Source organism: Lepidochelys kempii, chromosome 25, assembly GCF_965140285.1.
Source record: "Lepidochelys kempii isolate rLepKem1 chromosome 25, rLepKem1.hap1, whole genome shotgun sequence".
NCBI classification, from domain to species: Eukaryota; Metazoa; Chordata; order Testudines; family Cheloniidae; genus Lepidochelys; species Lepidochelys kempii.
This window is the reverse complement of record NC_136404.1, coordinates 11,350,672-11,362,502: the sequence shown is the minus strand read 5'-3', so window position 1 is coordinate 11,362,502 and position 11,831 is coordinate 11,350,672. Positions and strand designations below refer to the sequence as shown.

Sequence of the window (11,831 nt, the reverse complement as noted above, 5' to 3'; positions counted from 1 at the left end):
CAAGTAACAGAAACTGCCTCTTAATAGTGTGACCTCACGACTCACTCAGTAGTTAATATGGGTTTTTTATGTGTTCTAGCTCTGGGGTCTCAACTTTGACAACTTCAGTTTTTAACCCTCCTGAGTCCCAGCCAGAGGAGGGAAAACTTGACTCTAGACTCCCCTGCGGTTCCTATTCATTTGCCTGCTGTGTTTGGAGCCAATTGTGTCTCATGATCCCCGAGTCTGACTCATGGCTTGTTTAAATATTGGAGGCTGGTAATGCTACTACAATGACTGGCCTTGTGGCTTCCTTCCTCAGTGGCTGCATTGAGTCCCTTCATGGCTCTGTCTCCAGCTTAGCTCTGAAGATGGGAGTGGGGAAGGTGCTTAGCTCTTCTAATCAGAGCTAGGCTTCCTTGCTCAGCTGTTGTGAACACTGCTCTAACACAATCAAATGGCTGTGAGGTGTGGGGGGGGCTGGCTTCTCCCCCACCTTATGGGGGATGGAGGGTTATGGTGTGAGAAGTAATCTAACAATCCACCACTGACTACCCCGGCGCTGGTCTGAGCAGTGACCCTGACTCCAGTTAGCAGCTGGCAACCGAAAATGAAAACGATGACACAATCCTAGCCAAGCAGGAGGTATCAAAAAAGCAATGAGCTTCTCTGGGGCGAAGGCCACTGTTATTTATAGCAGCAGGGGCCTTGGTGGCAGCTTGTTTTGCAATCCAGACTGGAAGGTCTGGGGAGTGTAAGTGCAATCACATCCTCCAGCCCAGGGGATCTGCAGGGATGTTACTCAATGCATTGTGCTGTTGAACCTCCCAGGGTCCAACACAATGGAATGACCCCCAGAGGAGGCTGCAACTAGGCTCTTGCTGTTGGCCTCTGAGCCTTCTTTATGGCCCTAGCATTTACTCAAGCCTTATCTTCAGTGCTGGCGGCTTAACTAGTGAGTTTCTATATCCCTTCTAATCAGTTTCACCAGACTCCGCCATGGCTTCTAATGACCCCAGTGCTGCTTCCCCAAAGGATGAGGAGCAGGAGGTAGGTACATGCTGGACGCTTGGGCTGTAAGGTCTCTTTGTGGTGGGTCTACTGGCCTCTGCTAGGAAACTGGAGCTGGGCCCCTTAGCCAGGAAGTCACAGCAGTGACTGCAATAAGAAGGCTAAGTGCAGCTTCTCAACCCTTCACCTGAACAAACCAGGAGGCGAGGGGCTTCTCCAAACAGCATTGCACTGGTATAATGTTGGTTTACATTTACACCTAATGTAGCTAAACTAGCACAAAGCCATATGTGGCTCCTCCCTTGGTCTAGGAGTGCCTTCATCTAATATAAATTATTCTCTACTGACTCCATGTAAACCAAAGTAACCCTCTCTGAAAATGTGCCCACAACATTTTGCCTTAAGGATAGAGCGACTTTCTCCTGTTGATCTAGGGCTTGTTGGCTTCCTGCTTCGGCAGCACAAACCTCTCGGGGTGGGGATTCTGGAGGGGTACAATGAGGCCAGATCTACACTATAAACTTCGCTATAACTGTCGCTCAAGGGGGTGGGGAAAAATCCTGAGCCCTGCCGTTCTACCTACCTAATGCCATGTGTGCACAGCACGATGTCGACCTTCTGCTGTTGACACAGCTACTGCCTCTTGCGCGGTGGACTAACTCGGCGGAAGCTCGTGTGTCCCCATAGTAGTGTCTTTCCTTTGGCACAGCTGCTTGCTGCACTAATTAAGTGTAGACCTGCCCTGGAGCTTTCGTGAAGAGATTTTTTTTCTTCCTTTCTGGGCTTGTTCTTTACTAGGCCTGGTCTCACATATGGCAAATCCTGGTAACAGGACACTGGATCTGTCTAAATGCTCCTGGCAGTGGAGAGGGGAGCACTTGGTGAGCTGGAAGTGGTGGGAGTAGATGACCCTCTGAGAATGGCTCCCTCTAGGCCGGATCAGCTGACAGACCCCAGCTACTGAAGGCAGGGCCCATGACTCTGCTTGGAAGGGGAGACTGCATGGTAGCCTGCACCCTGTTTACCTTACTGCCGTCTCTCCCCTAGAACATAGCAAACCGGGTGGCCAACCTGCCCTTGGTCAGCTCCGCCTACGACATGGTCTCCACAGCCTATGCCTCCACCAAAGAGAACCACCCATACATCAAATCTGTCTGCGATGTGGCAGAGAAAAGCATGAAGACCATCACTGCGGCCGCGGTCAGCGGCGCCCAGCCAATCCTGACCAAACTCGAGCCGCAGAGTGAGTAACGGTGTGTGGGGTGGCATGGCCCCAAGTGAGATGTGAAGGGCACCATGCTCTGCCCTCCTTCCCAGGGTGTCAGGCAAAGACCCTTCAGCCCTGCCAGAGGGAGGAGTCTGGCTTTTCACATCCAAAGCCATTGGCTGGCTAAGGAACCTCTCCTGCTTCCATAGAGGAACATAACCCAGGCCACTGAAAGCTCCAGCTGGAGGGTTTATGGAGGTGGAAGTTGACCCTTTCACCAAGGGTTCTGTGGATGTTGCTTGAGTATAGCGTGGGACAACCTTGTACTGTGTCTTAAGCTCAGAGCTGTGCTGACAGGTAGAATTCCTGCATCTGCCAGGCCTCTGCAGCAACAGCATCCAAGTAGAATAATGGAGCTGGTCCAGTTCTCAGCCCATTCCAAGCAGTTGCAAATCAGCTCGCCCTTGTACCTACTGAGTAAAGTCTTGCCCCCCTTCAGAGGCCCCATGCGTCAGGTTCTCTTGCTTCATAAACTTGCATTTTTCCCAGCTTCCCAGAACTTGGTGTAATGGCTGGGGCTCTTCACGTGAGAAGCTAAACTGGCTTTTTTTCTTAAGTTTCCACAGCAAATGAGTACGCATGCAGGGGACTGGACAAGCTGGAGGAGAAGCTGCCAATCCTTCAACAGCCAACAGACCAGGTAACTCCCTCTCTGCTTCAAAGCCTTTGTAAAGGCAGGGGGAGCAGTGACTTCAGCTCAAGCAGGAGAGTTTAGCAATGAGCTCTAAGACAGAACAAGGAGCAGAGCTACTGGGCGGCGGGGGGGGAAGGTGGCTTGATCTGCTGACTAGTGACGACGGCAGCAGCTTAGCGTGGGGCAGAAGCAATCCATTTGCTCCTGGGATGTATCATGGCCACTCTGAATTGATGCCCCTGCTGTTAGATCTCCATCTGTGGAACACCCTAGTGCGAACCTTCCAGGGTTCCATCAGCACTGCATGACTGCTGTAAACTTGCTCTGATGTAGTTCTGGACAATGCAAATGTGTCTAATCTAGATGGGCCCTTAAGGAACCCTTAAAAATAAGGGTAGAGATCAAACCTCAGGTCTTCCTCTTGGACAATGGGGAGGGAAGCAACCCCCCTGCTCTGCAATATTCCAACCCTGGCTTGAGGTCTCATCTGACCTCTCTAGATCCTCTCCAATACCAAAGACCTGGTGACTGCCACAGTGACTGGTGCCAAAGATGCAATGAGCAACACCATGACCGGGATGGTGGATATGACCAAAGGGGCTGTCCAGGGCAGTGTGGAGCTGACCAGATCAGCAGTGACCAGTGGTGTGAACACAGTCATGAGCTCAGCAGTGGGCCAGATGGTGGTGAGCAGCATGGGTGCTGTGCTGAGCAAGTCAGAAGAGCTGGTGGATCACTACCTTCCTATGACAGATGAGGAACTAGGTAAGAAAGCAGCAGCTGCTCCCTTTCTATGCACTACAGAAGGAGGTAGCATGGACAAGGGGGTGTGAAGAGAAAAGCTGGGTCTGTCTGGCTAATGCCAGCTGCAGTTGGGTTCATGGCTTCAGTTGAAGCCATCCAGCCTACAAGGCTGGATTTAGTTTCCTGATAACTGTGCAGACCTTGAGGCTCCTTATTAAGCCCTGGAAGAAACTACTGCAGTCTCCAAAATAGAATGAACACCACCTCTGTACCTGGGGCACCCTGCTAGCTTCCCTGGAAGATGGTGTCTGTTGTAAGGTGGGAAGCATAGCTGGGGGTGAGAAGAGCAGCCTCTCCCTCAATGCCTGAAAGCCTCAAGAGTACTGTACCATACAGGGTGCTCTAACCATGGAGAACCACTAAAGGAGAATGGCTTGTGGCCAAGCCACCATCTAAGCAGGTGGCTAGACCATCTCTGCCTCTGAGGCTCCCAGACCCTAATAGAATGGGGCAGGGAGATGAGTGAATTGCTGGATCTCTTGGCCTCTCCTCCTTATGTAGAGGTCTAACCCAAATAGATACAGCTGGGGCAGTGTTGCCTAAGGGCTAGAGCACTAGAGTAGGCTTTGGCTAACCAATCTATTCCAAACTTTGCCCCAGGCCTGCCAGGTGCCCTTCAGCAAATCCCTTCATAGCAGAGCCTCTGCACCCACCCCCCAAGCCTCTGAAACAAGGATACTTGCTGCCTCTAGGGCATTGTTCTCCTGTGACCATCCCAGGGTCCAATCTGGCCTGTTCAACAGCAGTGTCTCCTGAATCTTCTAGCCTGTGGTGCCTTTGGCAGTCAGGCAGTGTAAAACGGCCACTCCTGGTCTGCTCACACAGCCTTCAGCTTGTAAATTCACCCCAGCTACACATGGGAGTGCTCTCCTGGCCCCTCGTGAACTACAGACAAGGCAACACCTGCAAGTTCTCAGCCCAGCCTTGTTCCCCAGATGTGCACCTTGCCCTGCTCTGTATTCTCCTGGACCATGCAAGCTCCTAGATCATCCGCCATCCCAACATTGGGAAATGATGCACCATCCTTATCCCAAAAACATTCCCTGCCCCCCAGTCTAATCCAAACACCCTAAGATCCGCTGGCCAGGATATAATAGGCTAGGGGAGGCTCAGTCTCCCCTGCCACCAGACCCCCCAAAACCCTGCAACTCAGGGTGAAGTTTTGGCTGTATTTATGCCCCATGCAGGTTCTGGGGTGGCTGAGGCCACAGTATTTGTTCAGTTTCCTGGGTTCACCCATAAACTCCCTGGACTCCAGGGGGATTGCCGATGAACCCAGGAAGCTGAGTAGCCAATACCACTACCTCAGGACCCACCTGCTGCATAAGGAAAAACTGCTCCCCCCCCCCCCCCCACAGTGGCTTGGCGTGGGGAGGGAGGTGCAGCTGTGGCTGACCTGGAGAGCTATGAGCCGCCCCCTCCTCTGTCCATGGCAGAGGGGCAGGGGATCTCAGGGGCTCCAGCTGTAGGGATGGGTGGGAGGGGCTGGCCTCCCCTCAGTGGGGCTCTGCCTGCTGTCCATGGCGAAGAGGAAACAATACAATAGATCAGGTGACAAGGCACAAGTCAGAATTCATTACAAAAGAAACCCAAAATGGGGGGGGGGGACAACACACTCCAGCTAATGCCTTCCAGCCTGGGCTCCCTCCCCTTAGTTCGGTGTCATCAGCCAGTTCCTGAAGGCCCTAAGCAGACGAGATGGGAGGTGGAGCAGTGCTCTGGAGGTCAGTCTCCTATTCTACCTCTCTCCCCTCTGAGGATTTGCACTGTATGGGGCTCAAAGCCTCCTGGGTACGTGAGACTCAAACCGTGACCCGAGGTCCATGTCTTGGTACAGCTTTCCCCACCGGGGGAGCAGGCTGGATATGTGAGTTAGTCTCTGAGGAAAATGCCTAGAATTACAACTGTCCCGGGACAATCCTACAGCAGAAAGGACACAAGTCATCAGGATGCTGCTGTGCCACAGATGGCAGTTTACAAATGATGCCTCAGGCACTTTAGGCAAAATAATTAGACTATAGAAAAGTGAACATGGGGTACAGGGTGTCCCACCCCCATAGACACAAAGGGCTACATCCGCTTAGTATGCTTTACTCTAAGCAGGTTACCAAGCAAGAGGCGGGTAAGGGCATATCCCATACTGCCCTTGCCATCTCCTCCTCCTGGCACCACTAACCCTCCACTCTCTGCCTCCAGCTAAGCTGGCCACCTCTGTGGAAGGCTTCGAGATGGCGTCCGTGGAGCAGCAGAGGCAACAGCAGAGTTACTTTGTGCGCCTGGGGTCCCTGTCCACCAAGCTCCGCCACCGGGCCTACCAGCACTCCCTGGGCAAGCTGAGGAATGCCCGGCAGAGCACCCAAGAGGCTCTGTCCCAGCTCCACCAAACCATAGAACTGGTAGGAATGCAGCTGTGGGCCATGCACCGCCCCCCCATACTCCTCTGAAGCTCCTCCTGCCACTCAATGACTTGGCACAAACCAGGTTACAGGAAAGTGGCCAACACAGCAAGGTCCCTTCCTGGTGCTGATCACAGATGTCTCTCTTCCCTTCCAGATTGAGAATGCCAAGCAGGGTGTTGATCAGAAGCTCCGTGATGGCCAGGAGAAGCTGCACCAGATGTGGTTGGAGTGGAGCCAAAAGCAGCAGAGTCAGAGTAAGGAGATAGGCTCTGTGCAGCCAGAGGTAGGTCACGAGAGGGTGACTCCAGTCTACAAGAAACCACTTGGCATGGGGGAAGTCTAGGGTCTAAACTGACTTCCTACTTGATCCCTGTTTGCAGCAGGTAGAGGAGCAGGCATTGGCCATGTCCCGCAGCCTCACCCAGCAACTGCAGACCACCTGCCTGACTCTGGTGTCCAGCCTGCAAGGCCTCCCTGCTGACCTCCAGGACAAGGCGCAACTCGTTCGTCACCAAGTCCAAGAACTACATGCTTCATTCTCCACTGCCAGCTCCTTCCATGACTTGACTGGAAGTGTCTTGGCCCAGAGCCGTGAACGAGTGACCAAGGCCCGCAAGCTGGTGGATGAGCTGATGGATCATGTGATGGATAATATCCCCCTTTCTTGGCTAGTGGGACCCTTTGCCCCATCAGGCAAGCAGCAGGAGGAAATAGAGATGGAGTAGTGTCCTGCAGATACCCAGACCCCCAAGAAGCTCTGGGCTTAGGAGTGCCCCTTTGAGTCTTCAATCTGGGATGGTAACTCATGCCACTTGTCACTTCCTGTCACACATCTAGCCTGGCTCTCTAGCTAGAGAGCAGCACTTGCTGTTCTAAGTGCCTCAATCCTGGCATCCCTCCTGCCTTGCTTAGGTCTGGTCTTATTGCACTAAACACTTGGAGGAGAAACTATTCTGCATCTCATGGGGGTGGCTTAGTCTCCCAAACCTGCCTGTGGACTGAGTTGGGCTTGCCAGCAAAACTAACTCCCTCTGGTCAGTCAAGTGACCCCAGAATGGGATCTAAGGCCCAGCTTTCAAGCTGGGGTGCCTTGTTTGCCATCTCTAGGCAACAGCCTGAGTCTTCAGAGCATCTGATTTCTCACCACCATCAGTGACTTGTGGGTGCCCAGCACCTCTGTAGCTTAGACGACTTCTATTTAGCCACCAGAGCCAAACCCTGGCCTTGTCTTCTAGACGTTTAAAACAGACCCCTTCACTCAGGTGGGTAGCACTGGGCACTCAGAGGTTAGCATGTGTTTGTGTTAATTTAGTGGCCTGAAAATCCTCCAGAATCCTAGTAAAGAGCTAAATCCTTGGCATGGGAGCTGCCATCTTATGACCCAACTGGGTGTTTCATATGAAACATGATTAACTTTAGATCCCAAGCAAATGTGGCTTAGCCAGGTAAATATTATACAAGCTGCTCCTGCTGTGGGGAGGAAGTGGTCACTTAAGTGCCAAACAACCACCACTGACCCAAGTCAGGCTGACTAGTTTGGGGTCTCTCCACTCAATCAAGGAAACCTTTGTTGTAAGAGACCAGTGCTCTTCTAGGACTACTCCTAATGGCTCATGTAGGATTCCCTTCCTGCCCAATACAAAGTGCCCTGGCCCCTGTATCGGGTAAGAACACGTTGCTCACAATAAAGCTGTATGTGCATTGAAAGAGGCCTCTGCTTGTTTTGTTCTGAGCGAGATGCTCAGGTATGAAGGTCCATGACCATTCTCCCTCCCTGGCATATCTAGCTTGCTGGGGGAAGCTGTCTTCAGCATTGCTGGTGCATGTGAGGGCCTTCCTCCAAGAGTGTGGATTCTCCCCTCCTACCAACAATCACCTCCCCAGCTTCTTGGGACTAGGAGTCTATCCTCATTAGCACCTTGAGGAAGCCAAGGGCTGGTCAGTGCTTGAGACGAACTAGGGCATGTTGAGTTGCTGTCACTGCTCCTCAGAGGCTGTCTAACTAGCTTTTACCATGGAGGTAAACCCCAGAGGTGATTCTTGAAATGGCCATAATCTGCAGTCAGCATTGGTCTCCCTGTCCTATGTTTCCCCTTGCCCTAGAGATCTCTGCTCAGGGGTAATGCTGTTTAACTTTACACTACCTTTCCCTTCCCGTAGCAGGCCTTGCAACAAACTCTGGAAGGGCATTTGGGCCACATCTAGCAACCTGAAATTCAGCCTTGCTCTTGCCCTGACTTGCTCCCTCTCTGGAGCAGCCCATCTGGGGTGCAGCTGGCCACATAAAACTTAGTCCCTCAAGTGGGACTGCAGTGGCTGCATCTTTATTGAACCAGAGGCATTTAAAGCTCAGGTTTAATGCAACCACCCACTTGACAATAGGTGGGCACATGACCATGTTGGGGAAAGGACCTCTAGAGAGGGAGGGCAGGGGGGATGCAAAGGGGTTACTGCTGATGTAGCAAAGACTGTCCTGGTGTTAGGAGGCATGGGACCAGTGCTGGCCAGCTGTAGCTTGCTGAGGTCTGTCCCTTAGCACAGCTGCTGGCATTGTTGTCTGGCAACCAATATTAACTCCACTGTGATAGATTCAATGGGTATTACAAGTAACAATTAGTGTGTAGGCTGGAGCTTGGAGGATGAAAATAAGATTTCCTCATGGTCCACACGCATGGCTCATCTTCCTCTCAGGAGCTTGAGGCATATCCTCTGGCGTAAAAACAGCCAGCACCCAGAAAGTATCCTGACCAAACTAAGGTTACACAGGCAACCAAATTCTCTCTACTGTTGAAATTTTAATGTATGTGGCCTGTAAGGGCTCTATGGAAGTGCCTCATTCAAGAGTTCACGCTCTTGTTCTCTATATGAAAACATCTATCTACCCCTAAACTTTCTATAGGATGTGAATCTAGACCAAATTATTTTTTTTTTGGGGGGTGGGAGGGAAGGTTTTCAAAGTCACTTTGAGGTAGTTAATCAAAGACGCATGGAGTCTCAATCTCTCAGACCCCTTGTTAGCCTTAAGAACTATCTGGACAACACCAAATGGTGCCTGCAGGGAGTTTGATCTCCATTATATAATTTTGGTTGAGTTCTGGGTTTTTGTTCCACACGAGAGCTTTCCGGCCTGCTTAGCTGAGGAAGACCTCAGCTTCTGCTCTCTAGGCTCATCTATGAAGCCGTGGTTGGTTGGAGAGCAGAAGCCCTGTCTGACATGGTCTAGTTAGCCTGAGCCTCTGAACAACTCAGCCCCTAAAGACCAGGATTTTCACTGCACCAGCTGGTGCTTTGTGGAAGAGCAGAATGTGGCCCGGGGCTGGGCCATAAGTTTAATAATTACCAAGATTACCTCGGTAGCAATAGGTGCTGGTTTGCGGCACTGTGATGCAACTACACAGGCTCATGATGACTTAGGGTCCTTTCTGGAGTAGCTGCAGGCTTATCAAAGAGCAGATGCCCTGAACAGTCTCTGGGGTGACCACCACCACCACCACCTTGGACAAATAGCTCGTGTGGCTGCTTAAAGGATTTGGCTGCTCCTTAGCTGAGCAAAAGCGCTGTCTACCAGCACGGCAGCTGCTCTTCTTTCGTATTTGTCCTGCAGTAACACTTGGAGTCTTGGTCCACACCTGAGGTTCTGGTCCACACCTAGCCTGTTCTGCTAGGTGCTCACCAAACAAAAATGCCTTTAACAAGCTGCTCTGCCAGGCATCTGGGTGTTTTCACAAAGAGCCTCCTCCTGCAAGAAAGCAGCCCTGGCTGGGTTGAAGGTACTTCCTTGATCAAGAACTGGGAAAGGAATATCCCAAATCGCTAGGGTGAGTGAGCGAAGATCACTGCACACAGCATAGCTACTGCAAAAGCAAGGAATGGAGGTGTTAAGGCAGCTAATGTAACATACCTTTGTGCTCCTCCAGCTAGACTCGCACATCTGCAGTGGACCAGCCCCTATTCAGCACATCACAACCAGGGAGGTCTCGTTCTTTGGAGGCTAGAATTGGGGATGTAAATGAATCATCAGGTTGCAAACAGAATGTTTGTGCTCAATAAGAGAAGTAAATGGGTCCATAGGCTAAGAGGACACAATGTCTGAGCCAGCTAAGATAAGAGGGAGAACACACAGTGAACTATTCACTATGAATGAGATAAAAAAGGAAGTTAGGAATGTGGAGAGGAGGTAACGGGGAAGTCAAACTGTGGTGGAAAGCCTGTGCTGTGCAGGGATTGCTTCCTCCAGAGTAACCCAGCCAAAAATGTGTAATGCAAGGTATAGTCAATGCAATGAGCTGTGTATAAAGGGAGAAGGTTTCGCTGTAACTTGGGAGTTATGATGTACGCTGCTGCCATCCCTCAACCCCGTGTTTGAGTCTGATCAACTCGGTGTAGCACAGCTGTATACCATCAGTACCTGAGTTCTTGGGAAGCCAAGTGGAAAGAGAGCGCAGAGGGAATCCCAACATGGGGGGGTGTGGGGGGAGCAGCCTTCCACTCAGCATCTCCTGGTGGAGCTGTCTCACTTGGCACACATAAGAATTCATAGGGCCAGAGCATGAGGCTGACTCGTCTAGCTGGAAATATGGGATAACAAGGTTCAAGGCTCTGCTCTGCCCAGTCTGGAGCAAGGACTGGAAGCTGGGTCTCCTAGGCCCCAGCTGAGAGCTCCAGCCACTGGGCTACTGCTGTCATGGGGCAGGGGGCAGTTCTTGGATTTATTTATTGTCAGAAAAATTTCAGTGGTGATGTGCACTGGAATGAAAGTGAATTTCAACACCCCTGCCCCATGTTCTCAGGCGATGGGACGGTGGTTTGCCAGGCAGCCCTCATTCTAGCTTCCTGGATGCTGCTCACGCCCCGTCCACTGCATTTGCGGCTCAGTGTGCTTAGTAGCAGGAGGTGTGTCCACTGGAAGTCTGCCCAAAGCAGGAGCGTGCTGATCTCTGCATTCTGGGGAGGGGAGCAAAGGGGGGGGCACTGCCTCTGGTTTCCTGAAAGGGCCAGGAGAGGCTGGAGCAGTGACACTGTGATGAGTCACGCCATGTCATAATGACTCAATAGCATGATGCAAGCTGCTGCCTTGGAGCTGGGTGGATTCCTATCAGGGCCTAGGTACCTGCTGGACAGCAGCCCCACTGGGCTCGGGGCTGGAACAGGCCTTTCCAGCCCCTGGCCAGATGAGCAGAGACCATGGCTGAGTGTGAGTAGAAATGATTTTTCGAAGGCAAAGTTGACACTCTGATTACAAAGAGTCTGGCATGAACTGGTCTCCTGAACTGAACTGCCTTCTGCTGCCGAATCTCCATTGACTTCCCCCCTTCTCGCTGCTCTAGGGAGCAAGTTAATGTCCTTGGCCCTAAAACTTCCCCTAACGATTGGCCTTCTCGGCTCCAGCCGGGCTCACCCACCTGCTGCCGATGTCCTAGGAGACACTGAGCAGACGCAGCCTCCTCTCACTGTTTCATGCACCTGTGCAATATACTTTTCGGCCATAAATTAACATTTGCTAATTAGCAGTAGGAGCGAGCATGAGCTGACTGCCAGGAAGCTGTGTTTTCCTTGGGCTGCGTGACGGTAGGGAGGAGCGTCTCTTGAGAGCAGTGGGAAGACCCAGGCAAAGGCCCAGCTAGGAGCCCTCCGCAGCACCAACTTCTCTAGCACCGTCCATCTGGCAGAGTGCAAAGCCCAAGGGGCCACCCGCTCATTTCGTCTGACCTCCTGTATAGCGCAGGCCGTCAACCCC

The 11,831-nt window shown here is 52.0% G+C and overlaps 1 protein-coding gene across 1 annotated transcript; it reads left to right on the top strand.

The window, feature by feature from the left end:
- The first annotated feature begins 964 nt into the window (after positions 1–964).
- Positions 965–7,788, top strand: LOC140903207 (perilipin-3). The gene is made up of 7 exons (XM_073324129.1): positions 965–1,029; positions 2,038–2,233; positions 2,815–2,897; positions 3,392–3,656; positions 5,892–6,091; positions 6,249–6,377; positions 6,475–7,788. Exons 1-7 carry the CDS (start codon positions 979–981, stop codon positions 6,817–6,819), a joined length of 1,269 nt encoding a protein of 422 aa, XP_073180230.1. The 5' UTR covers positions 965–978; the 3' UTR covers positions 6,820–7,788.
- Positions 7,789–11,831: the final 4,043 nt, after the last annotated feature.